General features: G+C 37.1%; 1 protein-coding gene across 1 annotated transcript in view; it reads right to left on the bottom strand.

Moving 5' to 3' along the window:
* Positions 1 to 3,459: 3,459 nt before the first annotated feature.
* BRDT (bromodomain testis associated) overlaps positions 3,460 to 25,325 on the bottom strand; it is a 35,734-nt gene continuing 13,868 nt past the window's right edge. Inside the window, exons 8-17 of the mRNA XM_059688882.1 lie at positions 23,968 to 24,137; positions 23,205 to 23,494; positions 22,377 to 22,490; positions 22,050 to 22,181; positions 14,936 to 14,997; positions 13,890 to 14,061; positions 7,932 to 8,029; positions 7,046 to 7,251; positions 6,143 to 6,317; positions 3,460 to 3,771 (exon numbers count right to left, since the gene is read on the bottom strand). Coding sequence (XP_059544865.1) covers positions 3,703 to 3,771; positions 6,143 to 6,317; positions 7,046 to 7,251; positions 7,932 to 8,029; positions 13,890 to 14,061; positions 14,936 to 14,997; positions 22,050 to 22,181; positions 22,377 to 22,490; positions 23,205 to 23,494; positions 23,968 to 24,137 — 1,488 coding nt within the window. The 3' untranslated portion in view covers positions 3,460 to 3,702. The remainder of the gene's footprint in view (positions 3,772 to 6,142; positions 6,318 to 7,045; positions 7,252 to 7,931; positions 8,030 to 13,889; positions 14,062 to 14,935; positions 14,998 to 22,049; positions 22,182 to 22,376; positions 22,491 to 23,204; positions 23,495 to 23,967; positions 24,138 to 25,325) is intronic.

Below are 25,325 nucleotides of genomic sequence, written 5' to 3' on the forward strand. Positions count from 1 at the left end.
AGTTGGCAGTTAATTTGCATATAGCCCTGATTAGCCAATGAAAAGGGTATCGTCGTACGCCAATTACCATTTTTCTCTTTTATTAGTGTAGATACTATAGATGTCATACCTGTGACAGATAAAAACATGTTTTGAAAAACAGCACCATCTGTTGGATGTAAAAGCAACACACGCTATACTGTCCTCATTCCTCAGATTTCTATGATTCCAATGGATATGCCATTTCAATTTAAGAGATTGCAATTCCCAATTCGATTGGTGTTTGCAATCACCATCAACAAAGCTCAGGGCCAATCTTTAGAATTGTGCGGTTTAGATCTAGACACGGATTGCTTCTCATATGGACAATTATATGTTGCGTGTTCCAGAGTCGGCAAACCAGACAATCTCTATATCTGCACAATGGAACAACAAAAAATATTGTATACCCACAAGCATTGTGAAATTAAACATATTAGAAAAGTGCGCTTTCTCCTTTCTTTCTTTTCCATTTAACCAGACTGAGCCACAGCAATGCATGGCCGGGTACAGCTAGTTACAAATAATGTACTACAAACTTTGGAAAAGGATAGATGAAGGCATCACGAGAGAGCTACTGTGTAAAGGCACTAGGATTAATGTGCTGTAGGTCCTTGTGATGTCTAAGGATGACTGGAGTCATGGGAGTAAGCTAGAAAAAATAGGAGGTAGTGCAGTGATGGCGAACCTATGACACGCGTGTCACAGGTGACATGTGAACTCACTTTTTGTTGATTTTTCTTTGTTAAATGGCATTTAAATATATAAAATAAATATCAAAAATATAAATCTTTGCTTTACTATGGTCGCAAATATGTGACATGGCACCAGAGTTAAGTTAGGGTTTTTCAAAACGCTGACACACTGAGCTCAAAAGGTTCGCCATCACTGAGGTAGTGAGGTAGGGTGCTTGAGACTAAGGAAGGATTTTAGTTATTGATATTGACAAAGGAGTAGCTATGATTGATTAATACTAAGATCATTAGCAGAAAGGTCAAGAATTTCAGAAGTGTTTAGAAAGTGACAATGAAACAGACTTAAACCTCTGGGGAACAAGGAGTGAATCAGGGATGGCAAATGACTATGGGTGGTATTATGGTCTTATGATCATGAAAAACATAAAACTGGGGTATTTAGGAAAGAGGGAGAATGGTCTGCAACTGGTACTCCAAATTTAAGAAAAACATTACTGAAAAACACACACACACAAAAACAGGCAGTTAAATGAGAGTGTGCAGGAGAGAGCCAGGGTTCAGTTCGAGTGTGGCTCTCCAATTTAAAGGGCTTGCTCAACTATGTAAACTATTGGACCCCATCCCCAGATTTTCTGATTTAGTAAGTCTGAGAATTTGCATTTCTAAAACATTCCCGCACATGATGCTGAGACAGATGGCCTAAGGACTACATGTGCAGAACTAAAGAACAAAAAGAGGAAAGAAACAAAAGTTGTTTATAGAGGGAATGCTGTTGATGACTGATCACCAATACCAGAAAACACAATGAAAAAGTCTTAGAAGTTGGAGAGGAGAGATGAGGACTTAAACGGGTCCTCCTGAAACCAGGTTTTAGTTGAAGGCTAACAAATTGCATGCAATATTTCATGAAGTTAACAAAAGTAAACTCCATGTAAGAAGAGAAGTCAAACAATCTTTTACTGAATATCTCTCTACATAAAAACCTTATATGCTATAAAAAAAGTGTCTGACCGAGCGGTCCCATGGTCCCTCCTGCAGTCCCTCCCTGGCCACTGGCCCCACTTGGCTCCGATTGGGACCAGGTGAGATGGCCCTGATCGCCAGCCAGGCGGAGGGACCCCACCTGTGCACGAATTTCATGCACCTGGCCTCTAGTAATGTTATAAACTGATATTTTTCTCTCCAAAACTGACTTCAACCACCTACCAAAAGTTTGTTGAGCATCTGCAATATGCCAGACTCCTTATAGACCAAGCAAAGGTTAAAGTTTAAGTTGGTTAAACTAATTCCTGATACTCATATCACAGCTCTCTAAGTGCTGCTCCAAGTGTTTATATAAAAACCTCAAGAAAGCCATTATCACCCTGGCTTGGTAGCTCAGTTGGTTAGAGCGTCATCCCAATACACCAAGGTTGTGGGTTCAATCCCCAGTCAGGGCACATAGAATAATCAATGAATGGGTGCATAAAGAAATGGAACAACAAATCGATGTCTCTCTTTCAAATGAATAAATAAACACACCCATTATTCTTTAATATAAAAAGGTATGTTAAAGCTACACTTTCTTATTTTATCTATAGACAAAGATAATTGATCAGTTTTATTAATTAAAGACAGTTGAAAGATTGAGTGTGTGCATTTGACAGAAGTAAATTCTTATTTACTATTCTCGTTCTTTCTCTTCAAAATGGAAAATTTGCCCTGGCTGGGTAGCTCAGTTAGAGCACCATTCCTATACATCAAGGTTGGAAGGAAAATTTCCCAAATCTTAAAAGTATCACATAATCAATATTAAAAAGAACCATTAAAATACTGAAGTATAAAGGAAATAAAAGCAATACCTGTTATTCCATCATCTAGAGGTAACCACTATGTATTTCTCATGTATCTTTATATATCTACACACACATATATATATAGATATAGCTCATCTAGATGTCTATGATCTTTTAGGAAAATAACAATGCATACTGTTAGTAGACAATACTAATTTCTTGGTTAAAAATATGCTTAGTTGAATAGGTATGATATTATTTTAATATTAGCATTTTAGCCACTAGTTAATCGTTTTTTAAATGGATGACAGTTTAGAAGTGTTTCCAAAAGATATATTATAAAAAAATGAACTCAAGAAACTTTTGTTTCTATCCATAATATGTACACATTTTTAATTTCTACTTTAGATGGTATCAGAATAGTGCCTGAATTGTATAACACTTTAAGAGTCCAAAATCTTAAAATACATGGAGCTGATACACATGATTTGTACATAAATAGCAACTTGAGAATGAAAGAAAAATATTTTACAGATATAAAGAACTTACTACAATTAAGATTTACATATCCATTGCTATCACATATACAAGTTAAGAAATGCTGTATAAGTTCCTATAGAGACTTATATACATAATTAATACTCACTGTTAGTTATTTTGCCTCAAGTTTAACATCTTTCAAACCATAGGTAATCTTTTCCTTATACTAATTTCAATATAAATTTTGAATACATAACTAGCAGAAAATCTTATGTAACCTGACACTCAAAGAAACAAACTATTTGCTAGAGGTTCTAAATATTTTTGAAAGCAGACAAATACTTGTTTTAAAAGTTAAAAACAACAGGAACTATGTTTTAGATACACTTTTTATATATTCTTCATTTTTAAACAAACAGGGACTGTCTCTTTTGGATTTTCATTGCTAAGACAAGGCCTATAATACAAAGTAAATAATTATTTAGAAAATGAATAACATCTGGGAATTTACTCAATTTTTAGGGATCCAATATTATAAAAGTTCCTGTAATGTCATTAAAAAATGAACATATACCTATCAAGAAATGTAGTGAAAATTGTTTAATCATTTTAGAGCAGTCAAAATACAACATTAATATTAGTGTTTTGATGTCTGAAAGCAATAATTTTGCCATATGCATCTTAATCTTCTATATCATTCATTTTAAGTTGATGGTTAATTCAAAAACTGAGTTTTAATCAAAGTTGTTTTCAAACATTGTCATAATGTCACGTTGAAGAGTCATATCAATGGTACCAGCCATCTATAAAAAAGAAGAGAAAATTTAAATGTTACTTAAAAACATGACTTTATTACATCTATATAAACATGATTATGCATCATTTGGAACAGATCATACAATATGAATCCAACTTATTTAACATAATGATTTTGTATGTAATTTATTTCTGAATATATACTGTATAATTTTTGTTAAAATATTGTTTTTGCGATAAATAATTAAAACTTACAGGAACACTAAGAACAAGCTTAATCTTTCTATCCAAGAGAAAATTCTCAGTGTTGACAGAATGGGTATTAATAAGAACATGAACTGAGATTACATTATTTCATGTATCTCTGTAACCAATATAGTGCTGGGCACAGGCACATCAAATTATTTTCTGAATGAACCAATATCTTACATATGCAAGAGAACTACTGTATGCTACAGCTATGAATTTTCTTTGATTCTGCCACTTAATAACTATGTAACCTTAAGCAAATTATTTAAGCAAATTTATTTTATATGTAGATATTTATGAAGATCAAACCAGACTGCAGTTGTAGTATCAGTACAATTTTTATTAAATGCTAAGAAGCCATTAAAAATAAGCTAAAGTAAAGAAAAGGCTAATTAAGACAAAGGAAACATTTACATTTTGAAGCCGCCTCTAAATACCCCTGTGATTCAGGTTAGATATTCTCTGACCTCTGAAATGATACCAACTGTGAAAGCTCAAAACAAGTTTTTTGTTTGTTTGTTTGTTTTTTAATCAGTAAGCTGCAACAGCTGAGTGATAGCCAACGCTCTATCCACTGAGCCAAACCAGCTAGAGCATGATAATTTCTTACATCTTAAACCAGACTACTTTTTCTTAATGCCAGCTCTTAGGATGCCAAATATCTGCCCAGATCCAGATGGTCCCTCAAAGTGCTATTTTAATCCTCCAATATGAGAGTTGGATACATTGTCCTAGTCGAAATATCATGTGATACTCCTATAACTATCCAAACAGACTGCAAAATTCCAAGAATATTGTAATGGAACTTGTTTTTATTTAAAGACACTTTATTTCAGATTCTCTTCCATCCTGACTAAAAAATCTTCACTTGTGGAATAATTGATACGCAACTAGTTATTCTCTACACCAGTTAACAGATACCATGATTTAAATATGAACACTCTAATCTATATATATAAAAGCCTAAGTGACCAAATGACCAAATGACCGGTCGACTGGTCACTATGATGTGCACTGACCACCAGGGGACAGACGCTCAATGCACAGGATCAGGCTCCCTCCTGTCTGGATCAGGCCTGCAGGGATTGGGCCAAAACCGCTATCCGACATCCTCCAAGGGGTCCAGATTGCAAGAGGGCTAGGCCAGGCTGAGGGACTCCACCGGTGTGCGAATCTGGTGCACGAAAACTCTCTGCAACTGACACCGTAATCTGGATATTCCTTTCTTATATACACTTCAACCATGCAAAATTAAGAAAAGAAAACTTGGCCAAAGAAACTGGCATGCAATGAGCTTTGCTAGGGTTCAAGTCATTGCAAGCTTTTAGAGTATGGATCTGTCAACTAGCAACATAAGAGTTCAGGTTGCCAAGAGTGACAGTTATCAAGCCGTTAGATGTGGCTTTATTAGTCAAGTTTTGGTGGGTTCCAGGTTTATTCCAGCTCCAGGAAAGTGTGTAGGATATTAGAAATTATATCAGGTTACCTAGTTGGATTGTTAAGTGGTAAGTAGGTTGCTGAGAAATCACTTATGGGTGACTGAAATCAGGCCCTTGTGAGTATGAACAGGAAAATTCCTAGGTCACTAAAGGAAGACTTCTAGTAAAGTACTAATGAAATTTTAATAAAGAGCTCCTAAAAACCATAAAAAAACAGATAATATCAAACTTTGCTGTTTAAATTCATTAAAATTAAGTAAAATTTATTAGTCACATATGTGGCAGGTCACTATTATATTTAATAGATAAATAACATTTCTATCATTTTAGAAAGCTCTTTAAGTCCACACTACTTTAAAGTAGACCCATCATGTGTAACAACACTACTAAGTAAGTGATAAATCACTTTACCTATGTGCAAAATATTATCCTACATGCTGAATACATATAAATTCATTTCATCTTCACAATAGGCATTATTCTTCTTCTTTATAGACAAGGAGTTTGAGGCACAGAGAGGTTAAATAGCTAGCCCAGACCCAAAAGTCTAGCAAATGGCATAATCAGTATTTGAACCCACATATTGTAGTAGCTCCAGAACCTGATCCTCTCTAAAGAGGTAACACTGTCATTAAAAAACTACCTCAAATACATGTTTGAACATGTGAAGACACTGCTCTGTTAAATCTTTGCTTTGTTAGTTAGATTTAGTAAACTAAAATTCACTTACTGCTTCTCTCCTCCTCCGCTCTTGCTCTCTCTCCCTTGCTAAATTACGGTCTTTGAGAAGCCCAAGTCTACTGTTCTCTTGAGCTTCCAATGACTGCTGATGTTCTTTTTGCTTGTCTCCAAGGCACTTGTTTGGCATCTTATTTGAAAAGGATTCTGGAGTGGAGCCAGGGTGCCTGAAAGGAATAGTAGAACTCAAATAGGTTTCAAATTCCTTGAAAGTTATTACAAAGTTATGCTATTAAATTACAAATATAAAGCAATGTTCTAGAAACCCCTCTTCATATATCATAACATTATTTTAAAGATTTATTTTTGAGCCCTAGCCAGTCTTGCTCAATGTTAGGTTATCGGCCTGCAACTGATCTTCCATCCCTGGCCCAGTTGGGGCACGTGTGGGAACAACCAATCTATGTGTCTTTCTCGCATTGATGTTTCTCTCTGTCTCTTCCCCTCCATTCCACTCTCTTAAAATCAATGGAAAAAATATCCTCAGGTGAGGATTAACAACAACAACAACAAAAAAAACCAAACAAACAAAAGATGTTTTTTTTTGTGTCTAAGAGTGACGGGTCTTGAAAACTGTGACAAAGGTTTACTACTATCTTCTTACACACAGACTGGAAATACTACTAAGACATTTCTGTTAAATTATGATATACTTATCATTTAGAAATATTAGTGTCTTTAGCAACTCAATGAATAACTTGATTATTTCTATACTTTTCAAAGCAAACTACTACTTATTAATAAAAAATAAATTTACTCTCTTGCAATTATAATTTTCTCTATGTTCTACTAAAAATAGGTAAATCATAGTCACATAACAGAACAGAAATTTAATATATTTTAAATATATATTCTAAATCTCTCAAGGCCTCCTTTAATCCAGTAAATTATAGACCTTTGATTTTCTTGAAATACTTTGGGTTCCTTTGTATTCTGTTCCAGATGTTTCCGTATTAGTTCCTGTGTTCGAGCTTTTACTTCCTTCTCTATTGCTGCTTTTCTAAACTGGTTGAAGAGCTCATCTGAGGATTTCCGTATACCTGAAGTTTTTACTGGTTTGCCTAAACTTTTCCAAGAGTCAGCATTCTTGATTTTTATATCCTAAAAAAAAAATCTGATTCAGTCTATGTCTACAGATATCATCCAAATTTTGGAAGGAAAACAATGCTTTTTGATATGGTAATAGATAAAGGCTTAATGTAATTTTATAAAAGGTTACTACAGTCAGAAAAGATATAAAAACAGATAAGGTAAATTCAATTATTCATCTAAGACCAAATTAAAACAACATGCATGACAAGGATTTCAATGTACTGTGTAAAACATGTACAAAGGGTATGACAATCCACAAAAAATATAGCAATAAATAAACCAGTCACTGTAATAATAATATTTATCATCCTATAGGGAAAATAAAGCAAGTATACACATGATTGATAAGAGACAAAGTCAGATGATACCATAAGAATGGCATAGGTTGGGGTACATGGGGAAGAAGGTAACCAATTGATGTTTCTCTCTCAAGTATGTCCTTGGGTGAGGATTTAAAAAACAACAAAAATCCAGGATACCTGGCAAATATTAGCATTATAGAATTTACAAATAAATACAATCATAAGAACTAAGGGTGGGGAAAGGTTGTTGCTCACAAGTAACTTTTTTTTTAATAGGCAAAAATTAGGTTTAGAGATCAAAAATCTCATTCAAGTTAATTAGGACCATTACCATATTAAAATTTAAATCCCTTTAATATTGTGAGAAAAAAATAACATTACTCTTACCTTCTGCACAGAAGCTTGACATTCAGACTCGACCACCATTGTGTCATCACCAGACTGATGCATCACAGTTAGGCCATTCAAGTGATTTTCAGAACCACCTAGATAGATGCACACATTTTTAAAATAGTATAATCAAGACAGTTCATCTTACTTGTCCAGAATGTCTTTTTCCCTCTCTCTGGTTCAGAAACTATGAAAACAAAATGACTAATTTTTGGATGCTTCTCAACTTTCCTGGGACTCATTATACTGTAAAATAAACATTTTTCACTTGAAATTTACCAGTTCTATTTCTGTCCCCTCTCCCCCTCCCCTTTTTTTTTGGTCAGCATAAAATAAATCTGACATTGTGGTTCACCCACCAAAATCTATTTTATCTGTCCCAAAACTATAGCAGTCCTCCAGTGTGTAGGTTGACCTCAGCTCCATTAGAACAAACCAGTCATGGTAATCCTACCCACATGGATCATTTAAGAAAGAGAAGGCATAAGCCAATGTAGGGCTTCTAGGGAAAGATGCATTCTGGTGGCCAAGTTGAGAACAAAGAAAACTCAAAGAATGGAAGAAATAAGACACCAGACACCTATAGTAGCTAGTGAGAGGATGGGAATAGCAAAAGGTTGGTTTGACTCAAGATGAAGAGAACTATGCAATCCTGTTAATTATTAAGCTTTCCTACAAATATGCCATTTATTGTGGATGAAGACAAATGCAGAAAGAGCTTGCACCTTTGTTAAGCCATGCCTAAACAACTGACCTATAATGTGAACTACTGGTTTTGTATGGTAACAAAAATCCTTATTGTTTACCCCAGTTTGAGCTGAGTTTTTTGTCATTTCTGACCAAGAGCATCTGGATTCATGAAACTTAATTGGGTCACTTCTGTTTCAATTCTCTCTAGTTATAGTCTACAGGTCCTAACAAGTGACAAAAGGACAGGGGGGACAAATGAAAACTGTATCACCTTTGTTCACCAACTCAAGTTCACAAATTTCTGGCCACTTGCATATGTAGTAATTTACATTTAAGCTCTACTACCTATCAATCCCTTGACTGATCCTCTGGCTAAATCACACTAGTTGAAGTTGAGGCTTGAAGAAGAGAGGAACATTAAGGGATAGGAAGTGAGCATAGGAGGGTGAAACAAAATACTATCAATAGATGTATGAATGAACAAAATTAAAAGTGTATATTCCTATACTAGAGGCTCGATGCACGAAATTTGTGCACTCGGGGGGGGGGGGGGGTCCCTCAGCCCGGCCTGCACCCTCTTGCAGTCTGGTAGCCCTTGGGGGATGTCCGACTGATGGGAGAAGCAGGCCTAAGCTGTCACTCGGACATCCTTAGTGCTGCTCAGAGGCGGGAGAAGCTCCTGCCACTGCCGCTGCACTTGCCAGCTGTGAGCCCAGCTTATGACTGAGCAGCACTCCCCCTGTGGGAGCACACTGACCACCAGGGGGCAGCTCCTACATTGAGCGCCTGCTCCCTGTGGTCAGTGCGCGTCATAGTGACCAGTCATTTGCAGTTTGGTCGATTTGCATATTAGCCTTTTATTATATAGGATTGCCCAATGTACCTACGCTTTCTCAGTTCGACAATTAATGGAAAAACAGGGAGGAAAGCTTTAAGTACAGAACTATATCCCTTCTCTGCTTGGGGCCAAATATTATTTAAGAAGTATAAAGAGTATATATATGAAGTAAATTCCAAATGACTCTCAGTTTGCTAACTCTGAGTAAGTGGTGGCAATGCCCTTATCAATAATTAAAGAGGAAAGATTTAAATGTGGAGGTTAAAAAGGGGAAATTTAGTTTTGAAATGCTGTTTGACATGTTTATGCTATGTTTAAGGGTAGTTGTTCAGTAGAGTTATATAAATACTAGTGGCCTGATGCACGAAATCTGTGCACATTAAAAGGGGATTAATTAGAGGAAGTACTTTAATATTGCTATTTGCCCTTTATAATAGAAGTGTCAGAGATGAAAGAAAATTAGTAAAATGTATATGAAAATCTTCCTCCTTTCAGAGTCTGGGGTGCACCACGAGACCCAGAGTCAAGTCCCCGCCCACCCACATGCGCCTTGAAATTGTGCAAGACCCAGACCCGGCCGGCCCCACCCCCATTGGGCTAGATCTAGATTTGGCCGGTCCCATCCTTATCAAGTTCTGCCATGCGGGGTCGAAGCCTCAGGTCCCCCATCAAGCCCCGCCAGGCAGGGGGCATGGCCTGATGTCCCCTATCAAGCCCCACCGGGCGGGGGTCATGGCCTGAGTTTCCCTGTCAAGCCCCACAGGGGTGGGTGTGTGGGGGTGACGCAGCCTCAGGTCCCTGGTGATTGCTTGTTAAGGATCGTTACAGGAACTTGGCCTCTGCTGTGGGTGTAGCTATCTTGTGTCATGGAAACCCTGTCTCCACTGTGGGCACCACCATCTTTGTGATGGAGTGATGGTCAATTTGCATATTCCCACTTTATCATATAGGATACCCAGGACTTGGATGCTTGAGTTGTAAAAATGAGACTAGAAGTCACAGACACCAAGATGATCACTCAGGAAGGATGTACAGATCATTGCACACTTGAGCAAATGGAAGTCGGCTTCACGCCTACTGCTATGACAGGGGATCACTAGCTTATGAAGCCTATACTTTGGAACATGGCTAAAAAGCTCTGCAGTAAAGGAAAATGATAAGAGGCTTAAGGATATAACTCAGATTATTATCAACAGTTAAAGCAACAGCCCAGCTGCTCTCCTCTGGTCTCTATGCCCCATTCCTCCAACTGATCTACATAATATTGGCAGATTAATTACCTTGAAGCACACCCTTTTGCTCAAAAAAACCTTCATTGGCTACCCACTGACTACACCATTGCAATCATGTCCAAAGTCTTTAGATATCAAGGTTCTTTATTATCTGAACCAGGTTTACATTTCCAAATTTATTTCCTTGTATTTCTGTTTATCCAGTAAAAGCTTTAACCACATCTAATGACTGGCTTCCTAAATACACTTCATTCATGCTGTTTCCACCATACAAAATGCCTTCCAATCCTAGATATACATAGAAAAATCTTACATTTTCTCCAGTATCCAGCTCAAATGATATTTATTTATCCTGTAAAATACATATCTACCAAAGAGATCAGGTTATTCTGCCTTACCACCTCCTTAAATTTCATTTTTGATTCTTTTAGGGCATAATATTTTTTTTTAGTTTATATTCCAGTTGTTTGTTTTTGCTACTAGATGGCAAACTCTTTGATGTACCTTTTCATTTGCCATACAAATCTACACTGATGACAGCATAAGTTTTGCTTTTTAAAAAATTCTTAATAAAATTGAGAGGTTTGTAAGCTGGGAAAGGTTAAGTTATAAGGATAAGGTAGTAATCCTTTATGACAAAAAATGTCAACTTATTTTAAGGAAAAAAATTAGACAACTTTCAGTTCATGTAGAGATAATGGCAGAGGTTTTTTTTTTTTTTTTTTTTTTTTAAAAAAGCTGATGACACTGAAAATTCAATTTTAAAAATATTTTGCTTACTCTAATATTTTGTCATGTGTTTTTCTTTTTAAGTAAGAAAACTTTGGTAATGTTTTTCTTACTTTCATTGTTTAAATTAGAGGTGTAACCCCAATTTTTTTCTATCGAGATTAAACTCCAGAAAAGTAAAATTCTATATATATTTTATAGCTTTTATATATTTACAGTTTCTCTTGAACATAGTGCCACCTACAGTTGACAAATGAAATCCATGTTGCTTCTGAAAAATTAGTAAGTGTAGCAGAACAGCCAGCCAGCCACTCTAACATCACCCAAACTTTCCCTTTACAGATCATGTTATAATCGCCATGTAAACAGAAATTGAAGTAATACAATAATAGATTCCAACTGAAGACTTAGATACATAAAACCTACTTTTTCATAGATAGGATTTAAAAAAAAACACCACCATCTTGACTTTCCTCTTTCTAATTGTTTTTCATTCTCTTTATTCTTCTTCAAGGCTATCCCTATCATTCTTCTATTAACTTACTATAATGAAAACAGCAACTTTTCCCTTCTGACCAGCCTTTAAACATGTTCAAATCCCTGACTAAAAACTCAAAACAAAACAACTCCCAGTCTTAGAAAAAAACACCTTAGTGTCAAAGTCACAGGTATCTTTCCTCCCTATTTGTTTTTTTGTTTGTTTGTTTTGTTTTTACAAAATAAGAGACTCATATCTAGCACTGGTATTCAAGACGATCATGACCTAGAACCACTACACCTTCAGTAATTCTCCTGAGTATCTTGAAAATCTTTTTTCAGAAAATAATAAGTATTTTAGACTCTAGATCTTTTGTTTTCTTTTTCCTGGGATGCCCTACAGTGTTGCCTTAGATATTTTCTCTCTTGATCTCTACAGAATAGTGGGGAGCTTTTACTGGAAGCAATAAAGGTGTATCAAACTTCACTGTTTCCTCCTAATCTATGCTGCACAAAAACAGCTTAGAAATTTCTTCTGCTTTGGAAGGCCAAGTGGAAACCCAGGAGCAGCCTAGAGGGAAGGAGCCATGCATAAGGAATATCCACACCTGCCTCTAGTCTTGCCCCGGAAACATTAGTCTCAAGGTTTACTCCCTAGACTGTGCTCATCACTATCAGAGAATATCCTTTGTGCCACACATCCCTAGGAGAACAATTCTGAGACTGGCAATGCCTCCATTTCTGACAACCTATAAGGCATTTATGAAGTCAAATGAATCTAACCATATAAAGTTAGCTAATTTAGAAGACGTTTGTAGTAAATACAAACCACCATTAGGCAAGTATTTCTAGCCCAAGTTGCCTTAGCTGTAAACTATTTATATAATTCCATTTCTTTCTATGAAATTTCTAAATATCTTTTCCTCATTCAATCTTATGTTTCCAACCCATGTAGGCATGGGCATCATGGAAATGAAAAGCAATATCTCCTAAGTATGCTCAGAACTTGGTAGTATGGGCTCTGGCAGTGATGGTTTTTTTTTATATAGCAAACATGCCAGTGTATATAATGTATATGAAAGTAAGTAGCATGTGAAGTGTACATATAATTTTTCATTCAAATGTAAAGAGTGCCACCCTGACCGGTTTGGCTCAGTGGATAGAGCGTCGGCCTGCGGACTCAAGGGTCCCAGGTTCGATTCCGGTCAAGGGCATGTACCTTGGTTGTGGGCACATCCCTGGCAGGGGATGTGTAGGAGGCAGCTGATCTATGTTTCTCTCTCATCAATGTTTTTAACTCTCTATCCCTCTCTCTTCCTCTCTGTAAAAAAAACCCCCAATAAAATATACTTATAAAAAAATGTAAAGATGCCTTTGGGTATGAAGCAGATAATTTCTAACACTGTGTTTCAGTGATTATTTCTAACCTGAAATGTACTAGTTATGATTTTCAGTATCTCAGATGCATAGCAATCAAGATGACCTTAGCAATTTTTTAAAATATATATTTTTATTGATTTCAGATAGGAAGGGAGAGGGAGAGCTAGAAACATCAATGAGAATCATTGTTCAGTTGCCTCATGCATGCCCCCTACTGGGGATCGAGCCCACAACCCAGGCATATGACTTTGACCAAATTGAACCTGGGACCCTTCAGTCCACAGGCTGACGCTCTATTCACTGAGTCAAACAGGCTAGCAGTGGTCGGCAAACCCATTAGTCAACAGAGCCAAATATCAACAGTACAACGATTGAAATTTCTTTTGAGAGCCAAATTTTTTAAACTTAAACTATATAGGTAGGTACATTGCTATTAACTTAATTAGGGTACTCCTAGCTTAGGAAGAGCCACACACAAGGGGCCAAAAGAGCCGCATGTGGCTCGCGAGCGGCAGTTTGCCGACCAAGGGTAGGGTGACCTTAGCATTTTCATATACAGATTTAGAAGTCAGTTTCTCATTTGCAGTCATTTACTTGCTAATTTCTTACCTGAGGGAGGCAGGATTTGTAAAGGTGAAATGTTTTTCACACTCGGTTTATGTTCTAATTCTTGATGATTAATTGCTAACTGGTGGTGATCTGGTGCGGTTCCACTTGAATGTGTAGTCTGATGAAAAAGGGCAATAGTACTGGAGGTTGTATCTTGCATAGAAGATTGTATCTGTTAAGACAAAGTTAAATAAAATTACCTTTCAGGGTTTTAACCACACACAAAATATAACTAAGAATATAGAAACATGAGGAAAGAATATAATTGAACACTATCTTTGAATATGAAATTATTTAAGTCACACAAATTCATAAGGTATAATTATTCCTATCTTACAAATGAGAAAACCAAGGTTTAGAAAGGTTAAATATCTTTGCCATCATATACATAGCTTATACTAAGTAGTTAGTCAAAGCCTAAAATCATAATTACTAGTACCCATAGACTTACATGTATATTATCAAACAGTGCTACTTATTTTTAAGTGCTTTCCTGTGATCTACTGAAAATAAAAACTTAGCCTTTATATCAAATCGAGAGACAAATCCTCTTTTGCCCCTTTTTCTTTACTGAATTACAGACATAAAGGGAGAGGTGGTTAAAATCACATGATGGTTGACCCATACGACTATCAACAAATTCTGATTCAGTACTCAGTTAAAAAGCTGTATTATAATAGCTAACACTTAATGATTATGCTGTGAAAGGCACTAGGCAAAGCCCTTATTCCACCTACTGTATACATATGGGAACACCAAGGCTGCTCTCTATATTTCGACTCACAAGACTAAGCCAAAAATTCTATAAATTTGTTCTACTTATTTGTTTGACTTATATAATAGTTATATTTTATTAGAAAAATGTAGCCTAATACTTTCTATTCAATCTTCTTTCGTAAAAAATCTTTGAACACCTGACAAACTGAATAGAGTGACAAGTCTTCATGTAAATCAAACAACCAATTGCAAAGAAAGCTACTACTATCTAGTGAGTTATAACATATATAATTTTAAAATTCTAAGGTAAAAATGGAGAATTAACTTACCTTTATTTTCTCTTTAGAAGGAGACCCATTCTGTTTCACTTCAGTAAATTTAGATAACACTTCTACAAAAGAAATGTTTGCAAGCTTAAAATTACTTCTAAATTACAATTATTTTCATATTAGAAATAAAATGGTGAAATGCCTTAAGTCCAACCTCTTAAATCAAGAGGTTCTTATACTCTCCAGGATTTTGCCCTCTTTGAATCCATCAAAATTTCTAAAGGCATACTTGCTTTTAAAAGGGACATTTCTTTCCCACATAATGGAATACATATCCACTCACAAATTTCAATTTGTATTATTTAAGCAAAAAAGAACAGTTACTTCACAGGAGATCAAATCAGTGATATTTTAAAAAAAGAATAAGTCACAAAAGAGAGCTTTTAATTAAAGAAGCAGTACCAATTATACTAAAATCATCATTTACCAAGTAGCTACTAAGAGTTTAATTAAAATAAGAATTTACTATAAGACAAGGGTATGTTATTTATCTGAAAGGATACAGTATTTTTTTAAAAGCGAAGCTATTTGATTTCATGATAAAGTCTGCTCTGCTTGCTAAGCATTATAATAAAGGTCCCATCTGATTAGTACTCTAGTTACATCTAACTATTTGTCAGCCTCAACTATATGGCACCAAAGGGGTTTTATAATCATTCATTTAACTTTACAAATACCTTTACAGCTGACACTGGCAGTAGAGTAGGTATAAAAAGAGATCTCTGACATGGTGCTCATAGGTTCCTCTTTCTTTATTTAAAACTAGAAGCCCAGTGCACAGATTTGTGCACAGGTGGGGTCCTTCGGCCTGGCCTGCGGACATCCCCCAAGGGGTCCTGGATTAAGAGAGGGTGCAGACCAGGCCGAGGTACCCCACTGGTGCACGACCGATCAGGGCCAGGGAGGGACCATGGGAGGGCTCCAGGGCATGTCCAGCCTGTCTTGCCCAGTCCTGATTGGCCAGACCCCAGCAGCAAGCTAACCTATTGGTCGGAGCGCCTGCCCCTCTGGTGGTCAGTGCACATCATAGCAACTGGTCGAACAGTCAAATGGTTGGAGGGACAATTAGCATATTAGATATATATATATATTCTGGTGCTATTTTCCCCAATTGCAAGTGTAGGTCAGTGTGGTAAAGCTCCAAACTATAGTTAGTGCCTTCACCCCTCTCTCCAGGCCAGCTTGTATGAGCAAGTAATCATTATTTGCTTTAGGCTCCAGGACACCAAGGCTGGTCAACACCAAATCTTTTTCAAACTGAATACATTTTAATTTTTTTTTATCCTCACCCAAGGATATTTTTCCATTGATTTTTAGAGAGAGTAAAGAGAGGGAAAGACAAAGAGAAACATCGACAACGTGAGAGACACATCAATTGGTTGCCTCCTGCTTGAGCCCCAACCAGGGTCCGGGCCAGGGAGGAGCCTGCAACTGAGGTACATGCCCTTGACCAGAATCGAACCTGGGACCCTTCAGTTCACAGGATGAGGCTCTATCCACTGAGCCAAACCAGCTAGGGCTACATTTTAATTTTAATAATTACCTTCTGCCTCCTGAGATGTCATCAGTTTCCATTGGATATGTTACTGTTCTTTCCTTTCCTAAAATGTTTGTTGCTTGACATTGTTAAAATTGCTAAATGCCACTCAATAGTGTGTTTTTAACCCTTAGTTATTGAAATAAAGTTTATTGAATGAACCACAAGTAAGTACAAAATAGGGTAAAATTGTAAAGAAATATGAACTTAAAATTAGCAACTGCCTATATAAAAAGATATATTAGTTAATAAACTCTCTTAGCCGAAACCGGTTTGGCTCAGTGGATAGAGCGTCGGCCTGCGGACTGAAAGGTCCCAGGTTCGATTCCGGTCAAGGGCATGTACCTAGGTTGCGGGCACATCCCCAGTGGGAGATGTGCAGGAGGCAGCTGATCGGTGTTTCTCTCTCATCGATGTTTCTAACTCTCTATCTCTCTCCCTTCCTCTCTGTAAAAAATCAATAAAATATATTAAAAAAAAATAAATAAACTCTCTTAGGGGAATAACATGTACTCACAGCATATGTTAGAAAAGTGTTGTGTAAATGAGTAATACCTATAATGGTTGATAGTCTGCTTTAAAAGTTCAGTGGACAAAAGGAATATTCTCAGGGAAGTTCACTGTTTTTATGTCTGAAAAGCTGAAAGGCCTTCTCTTTGAGTGATGGGTACATTCTCTTTTGTTCTACAAAAGCATAATCATCCAGGCTGATCTGGCATCACTGACATTAGTGGCTGTGTCATTGTTGAAAGCCTGAGGCCAGCAATAGATGTTAATATATTAAAAGCCAAGCATATTTTGAAAGAGTGTGGTGGGCCCTTGAAGTGTGGACACTGTGAATACTACAGGCAGCTGAGCAAAATCCGCAAAGAAAACAAAAATGGCTTTATTTTTTACATACTCTGTAAAAGGCCAATTGTGCTGCTCAAGCGAATCAAAATGATTATAGGTGACTTATGATGCAGGGATGTTGTGAGTGTGGGTGTATAAGCAAGCAAAATCTTTCTCTTTCCAAGAAGATACCTCTATGTTCACTTAACACGAGACCTCCAATTTCCTCAACTTGCAATCCAATTGGGAAGGTTCTCTTTTCCCATGTGTCCCCAGACATAGGCAAGGCCTGAAGGATAGTGATGCAGGCAGGGCGGCCTGTGGCTGGTGTGTGGTTGCTGTTTATAGTTCTGAAGTACTTTCTGTGTTTGAGTTGGCAAAAAATGTGCTTTAATTTAAAGGATTCAAGTATTTTCAATTATATGAACCCTATCAATGTCATTCTACTAAATATCATTTAAGTGTTGGGGGTTAGGTGGGAGGAGAAAGGAAGAAGATAGACTACAAAGACCACAGATATAGATGCAGGTAGCTTTTACATTTTGTGGAGAAATTATGGTTTCACCTTTGAACAAAACCAGACTTCATTAATATAATTATAATATATGCAATCTATACATCTGTCTTAATTGTTCAAATATGTACCTGCCCTACATTATTCTATGATATAAACTCTTAAGAATAATAAAAATATGACATACCATGTTAGTACTCTGCTAAACTCTAAGAGTTCCAACTAGGTTTGCAACCAGGGGAGCAGCTGGCAGCGGCAGCAGCTCATCCCAGGCTTCTCCCCATCTCCGCACATCCTGTATCCAAGGGCCCTTCCTTTGCCTCACTTCCCTGAGCTTCAATAAACTTACTTTTACTTTAAAATAATCAAAGCTACCTAATATAGTATGTCTTTAAGTCTTACAGACTATAGATAGATGAATAGCCTATACTCAGCATTTTGCTTCTCATTCTACTCTCGAATCATTGACCGCAGTGGAGTGGCAGTGAGCATACCAGGCGGCAGCAAGTGCAGTGGGGCCAGGATGAGCAGGAGTGGCACAGCGCACTACTGCCTCAGCTTCGCACACTACTACATCCCCCAGGGGATGTTGGACTGCCGGTTTCCGGCTGATCCCTCAGGCCAGGCCGAGGGACCCCACTGGTGCATGAATTCATGTACTGGGCCTCTAGTATTGGAATAGAGATGCCAACTCATAATACAGGATAGCCATAAGAACCTTGAGTCTGATGAACAAATTTGTAAGAAATTGTGACTTGACTAAGAAAACTGCATAAAATCAAATTGCTATAAAAATCCAGGACAGGTATTAAAAAACAGATTAATAAAAAATTCATAAAGATCAATATATTTCTATCAGAAAATATATTTTACAGATTTCAGAAAAGTTTCCTCTAATAAAATTTTGAAGAAATGAAATTATATTCATATATCCTATCATGAATAATCAAAAGGCCTTCTTACCTAGAGTGCAGGGAAGCAAGATATTCAGTCATAATAAATTTTAAAGCCACACAATCTTGGCATGCTCTCCCCTCTTGGGAGCACACCTGTGCCTTTCCCTCAGACACATTACCTCTGCCTTTCCCTCTCTTAAGCTCCAAGGGCCCTTCTTTTGCTTCTGAAATTTGTTTCCTGAGCCTGCCCAGTCCACCTGGCTCACTTCTACTACCTCTCTAACTTTCTATATAAACTTTCTCTTATAATTTGGGAAAAAAAGCTACAAAATCTTATATGTATTTTCAGTTAATTTTTATGCATGTTAACGAAGTTTTTGCTCATATGCCTCGTTTTCAAAAATTATATTTTTTCAGTGAATAGACCTATTTCCTCCCACCTTTAAACTCAGACTTGGGATTTGTTTACTCCCTGAAAATGTCATGTGCATAATTAAGAATGGTAGATGAGTAACTTATTTTTACAATAGTTATTGTCATTGATAACTAATGATTACTTTTCATAATTTACAATCCATTTATATATTTTTATTGTTCTCAGGGGAAGTAAAAATGTTCTTAGCTTACACACTAGAAATTAGAGGAGTCTTACAATGTTTTAATGGGCACAACTGAAGTTAATATGTAGGACAAAGGTCCTACTGCTTTCATTTACTAATTTATTAAACAAAAATATAATTATTTTTCAATGAAGTATACAGTCTGAATATTCATAAAATATAAATTTCAAAGGTAAATAATAACTCATACTATCATGTTAAAAGACAAACTGGCCCTAACCGGTTTGGCTCAGTGGATAGAGCGTTAGTCTGTGGACTGAAAGGTCCCAGGTTCGATTCCAGTCAAGGGCATGCACCTTGGCTAAGGGCACATCCCCAGTAGGGGGTGTGCAGGAGGCAGCTGATCAATGTTTCTCTCTCATCGATGTTTCTAACTCTCTATCTCTCTCCCTTCCTCTCTGTAAAAAATCAATAAAATATATTTTTTTAAAAAGGACCAACTGTCCTTTGTGTCACAAATCTATATACTATTATAATGTGGAATGAAGTATAAAACTTTTGCTACTTTAAATATATAGTTTTAATTTTATATACATAATTTTAATTGATTTTAGAGAGAGGAAAGGAGGGGGGAGAGAAACATTGATTGGTTTCCCCCCGTTTGCACCCCCATAGGGAATCAAACTCACAACCTGGTTGGTTATATGCCATAACTGGAAATTGAACCTGCCACCTTTCAGTGTATGGAAAAATGCTCCAAAATCCAACTGAGGCACACTAGCCAGGGCTGCTAATTGGATTTTTTAAATAATGATTTTTAAAAATAGTTCCTGCTTTTTGAAAATGATGACATTAAACAATAATGTCATAAAATAAAAATTTTAAAATTAGAATTCTGAGGCCAAGTTATTCTGCTAGAAAGTTTGAAAAACATAATATTATACCAGAGGCAATAGGGGTTGAGAAGATAGTAAGGGGTAAAAGGAGTCAAATATATAGTGATGAAAGAAGATTTGACTTTGAGTGGTAGGCACACAATTTAATATACAGATGATGAATCATAGAATTGTACACTTGAATGTATATAATTTTATTAACTAGTCACCCCAATAAACTTTAAAATATATAACACCCAGCTTGTGTGGCTTAGCTGTTGAGTGTCAACCCATGAACCAGAAGGTCACGGTTCAATTCCCCATCAGGGAACATGCTCAGGTTTCAGGCTCAATCCCCATCACGAGGCATGTAGGAGGCAGGCGATCAATGATTCTCTCTCATCATTGATGTTTCTATCTCTCTCCTCTCTCTAAAATCATAAAAATATATGTTATATACATGTATATAAAAACAATGGCAACAGAAAAAACAACATTTTAAGAACACATAATGGATGAAAAGTATTTTCTTTCCTTCATGGAATATTTTGGAAGATTCTATCAGAAACTGATAATTAAAATTAAAATTGAGGTACTCTGTTAAAGCACTCTGTATATAGTACTTTTCCTCTAATACACAAGGAATTTACGGAAAAGAAGTCAATATGTAATCAGATAATTCAAACTAACAGTTCCAATATGAGTTCTATCTTACAAATAAAAGACAAAGTCCTCTAACTTATTAGGCCAAAAATGCTTTATTAAATGGAATTACAAATGCTATTACAATTGAAGACTCTAAATGCAACTTAAGAGTTTTCCCAGCATTGTTTTATGCTTAAAAGTAAAATAATATATAAGAGCCCTAAATTAATTTTTTTCTGGTATGACAAATTCCAACAAAATTATAAGTTCTGTTTATTCTAACAAAAATATTTAACACTGTGTACTTTAGAAATGTAAAAACAAAATACAGCAATCAGCACCACATAAATACTAACTAAACAGAAGCAAAAGTGAAAACAGAATGCAGTGCACACCAGCAAATCCTTACTGCCAAACTGAAATAAGAAGGATATTCTAATAGTTTGTAGGAATACCTGATGTGCCAATATTCTATGTTGGACGTTTGCTTTTTGTTTTTTTAAAAAGATCTGAATTTCATGACAAACAAACATCTCATTTTAAAATGAAGCAAAGTTTTAGGCACCCAAGTGTTCTGTATTCTGAATTTGCCTTTTGGTGAACAATGATGAATGCTACTACCACTTCGTTCCTTGGGGCAGAGGTTACTTGTCAGCTACACAACCATCAATGAAAGTGCACGAAGAAAACAGGAATGAGTTAAGATTGATACAGCTGACAATAAACTGTACAAGGTAATGCGTGGTACTTTAGCATAAGTGAGAGTCTCAATTTAAAGTATAATTTTTTTTATAAATGAAGGATCATCTTCTATGGTGAAGACAATATAGAAGTGAAAAAACCTGTTTTACAGTTTCTAGGATGACTGGTTTCTTAATTCAAAATGATTATTTGAATCAGAATATATTGTCACAATAGGACATGCTTTGCAACATTAGAGTGATCTTATATGAAAAATGTCCTCAATCTTTTATCTTAGAAACAGAAGACTAGCATTTTGTTATTTGATAGTTTCTGGTATTAAGATTTGATCTGGTCTTATGTACTAAGAGGCTATCCCACCTTTAGTAAAACTATTTTCAATATTACATACATATAATATGAAGTTTATTTTACACAGTACCTCTTAAAGAAAATAGTGATGTCATCAAACATGGGATTAAATAAGTGTGGCATCCAAGCCATACTTTCTGGTAAGTAACAAACATTTAAAAAATTTTCCCACAACCAGAGGTGCGCTTAAGGGGATAGCTAACCTGATTCGGAATCACTGCTGTCTGAAGTAACTGAATCACTGCTACTACTTTCAGACTCTGACGAACTGCTGCTGCTGTCACTCAATCGGGAACCAATTCCAACAGCAGCTGTGGATGATGGCGTTTTCTCAGCTACAAAACAGGGAAACACATTGAAATGCCAGTAGGTGTCCCCATAAAATGTATACACACTTTAATAACTAATAGCTCAATTTTGAAAATGAAATGTATTTTAATAAACACTGCCTATATAATTATTCAAAGTGTGTATATACATTTTTGGGGGAAACCCCATAGTCACAGGAACATTTGAAAATGACCACCTACATTTTGTTTGGCATTTTCTGGAATTTAACTGATTATTGACATCTAGTAATCGCTTTTCCAACTGCTGTTTCTTCTGTGCATGGAGTTCTTCATTTGACTTCATTATTTTCTTACCTGTGTGATTTAGGACAAAAGTAAAAGAGTGGGAAAACTTAAAAGTAGTGAACATCAGAATGATATCTACTCATATATAGAAATTAAAAAAAAAAAATTAAAAAAAAAAAAAGAAATTAGAGGCCTGGTGCACGAAAATTCATGCACTGGGAGGGGTCCCTCAGCCCGGCCTGCAAGCTCTCACAGTCCAGGAGCCCTCAGGGGATGTCCTACTGACAGCTTAGGCCCACTCCCCACGGCCGATCAGGGAAAGGCACCACCCCCATCACCCTCCCGCTGCTGCTGCCTCTGGCCTCCCCCAGCAGGAGGTGACCTGGCGATCAGGGGAAGGTGATGCCCCCATCATGCCTCTGCTGCTGCCACTGCCAGCTGTATGGCTGCCTGAGCCTTGGCCCTTGCAGCCACCACGGTTTTCCTGAGTCTTGGCCCAGCCCTCGTTGCCTGAGTCTCAGGCCCTGGGCAGCGGCAGCCACCATCCTTGGCTTGCCTGAGCCTTGGGCTGGCCCTGGGCAGTGGCAGCTGCCATCTGCAGCTTGCCTGAGCCTCAGGCAGCTTTGTCTGGAAGGACACAGTGTCAAGTCCCCACCCACCCACGTGCCTCGCCGAGCACGTAGCTGTGGCTGTGGCACACACAGCCTCCTGCTGATAGGTCATTATGGCATGATGGTGTGATGAGTATTAGCATATTAGGTCTTTATTATATAGGATACCTACCATGAGGTTTTAGTGGTCTTTTTCTTAGACATGCAGCAACATATTTTTCTAGCTCTCTTAGTGTTGTTGTTTTCAGTGTTTCAAAGTCTATCTCTATATCCTCATGGTTAGAATTTCTCAGTGAAGGTTCTCTTGAATGTATTATATGAAGGACTTTTCCAAGTTTATCTCCAGGGAGTTTGTTTATATCCAAACTTAACCGCCTTTTCTCATCATGGCTCATAGGTTTAGCATTATCTTCATCCTCAGATTCCAGAGCCAACACTGGTTGTTGCCTCTTCTTTGGCTCACTGCAACAAAAATTAAATTTAGTCAAATCTATTTTACAATATATGAAAGCCTAAGTGACTGTTATGACTGAATGACTGGTAGACTAGTTGCTATGATGCTCACTGACCACCAGGGTGCAGGAGCTGCCCCTTGGTGATCAGTGTGCTCCCACAGCCAACCTCCTGCAGTCCCTCCCCCCAGTCGGCTGGCCCTGATCTGCCCCGATAGAGGCCAGCTGGCCAACCTCCCACAGCACCCCCCCCCCCCCCAAGCAAGCCAGCCAACCTCCCGCAGTCCCTCTCCTTGTCTCTCCCCCTAGATGGCAGGCCCCAATCAGCCTGGCCCTGATCGGGACTGGGCAAGATGGCCCTGATCAGCCCTGATCACCAGTGAGGCCTAGGGACCCCACCGGTGCACGAATTCTTGCACTGGGACTCCAGTTTTACATAATATTCTTTTATTCTTTTAATAAAGCATCATAAAAGATTCTTACTTGCTCTTAGATTTCTCCTTTATTTTCATTTGCTTAAACTTCTTTCTTGGATTTTCATCTGTGTTATTAACCTTTCCTTTTTTCTTTTCCTGTTTAGATTTGCCTTTTTTTTTTAGCTTATGGCGTGGTACTTGGGATAGAACTTGGAGTTGCTCACGAACAGCTCTAATCTGATAAAGGAAAAATTAGATAATAATTAAATAATTAAAGACACTGGAATAAAATGATGCACTCAAAAGTCAAGAGTATCCTTCACATTATATTTTAGATTCATTTAATATAACTTTTCTCTTGAGTTCGAATTTCATTTTATGAATTCATTATATTGAAGGGTATATATTAAATTACAAACACTATCTATCATGTGCTCACCCCATAGCTTAAATATTCATCTAAATGAGACCTAGAATAATTAGCATTTCAGGCAGTCATAAGTTTTTAATAATTGATTTTTCAGGCTTTAGCTTAGAGCAGCTTAACATTTTATCATAAAAAGGTAGCAAATATTAAAGATATCATCCATAAAATATCTCTGATTATGATATATAAATCATTTCAAAGCAAATTAGCTCATTGTGGTTAAAAATATAAATAGCCCTGGCCATTTTGGCTAACTGGATAGTGTCGACCTGCAGACTGAAGGTTCCTGGGTTTGATTCCTAGTCAGGGCACATGCCTGGGTTGTGGGCTCAATCCCCAGTAAGGGGCTATATAGGAGGTAGCCGATCAATGGCTCTCATCATCTCCCTCTCCCCCCCCCCCATTTCTGAAATCAATAAAAATATATTTTGAAATCAATAAAAATATATTTTAAAAAGTAAAATAAAATAAAAATATAAATAACAAGATTTTAAGATGTAGATATTTTAGTAGGAAAGAATATTAAACATTATAAATGTGTCAATAGGTAAATAGAGCTTCAGTTGCTAAGTGACGTAGCTATAACAGCTTTTAATCTACACAAAGGATTTTATAATAGACTAGAGGCCTGGTGCATGAAATTCATGCACCTGGGGGGAGTCTCTCAGCACAGTCTGCACCCTCTCGCAGTCCGGGAGCCCTCGGGGAATGTCAGACTGATGGCTTAAGCCCTTGGAAAGCCAGCCTAAACCAGCAGTTGGACATCCTTAGTGCTGCCGTGGAGGCGGGAGAGGCTCCCACAACCGCTGCTGTGCTTGCCAGTCGTGAGCCCAGCTCAAGACTTCTGGCTGAGCAGTGCTCCCCCTGTGGGAGCACACTGACGACCAGGGGGTAGCTCCTGCATTGAGCGTCTGCCTCCTGATAGTTAGTGCATGTCATAGCGACCAGTCATCTCACTGTTAGGTTGATTTACATATTAGCCTTTTATTATATAGGAC

The sequence above is a fragment of the Myotis daubentonii genome, chromosome 3, assembly GCF_963259705.1.
Source record: "Myotis daubentonii chromosome 3, mMyoDau2.1, whole genome shotgun sequence".
In the NCBI taxonomy this organism is placed as follows: Eukaryota; Metazoa; Chordata; class Mammalia; order Chiroptera; family Vespertilionidae; genus Myotis; species Myotis daubentonii.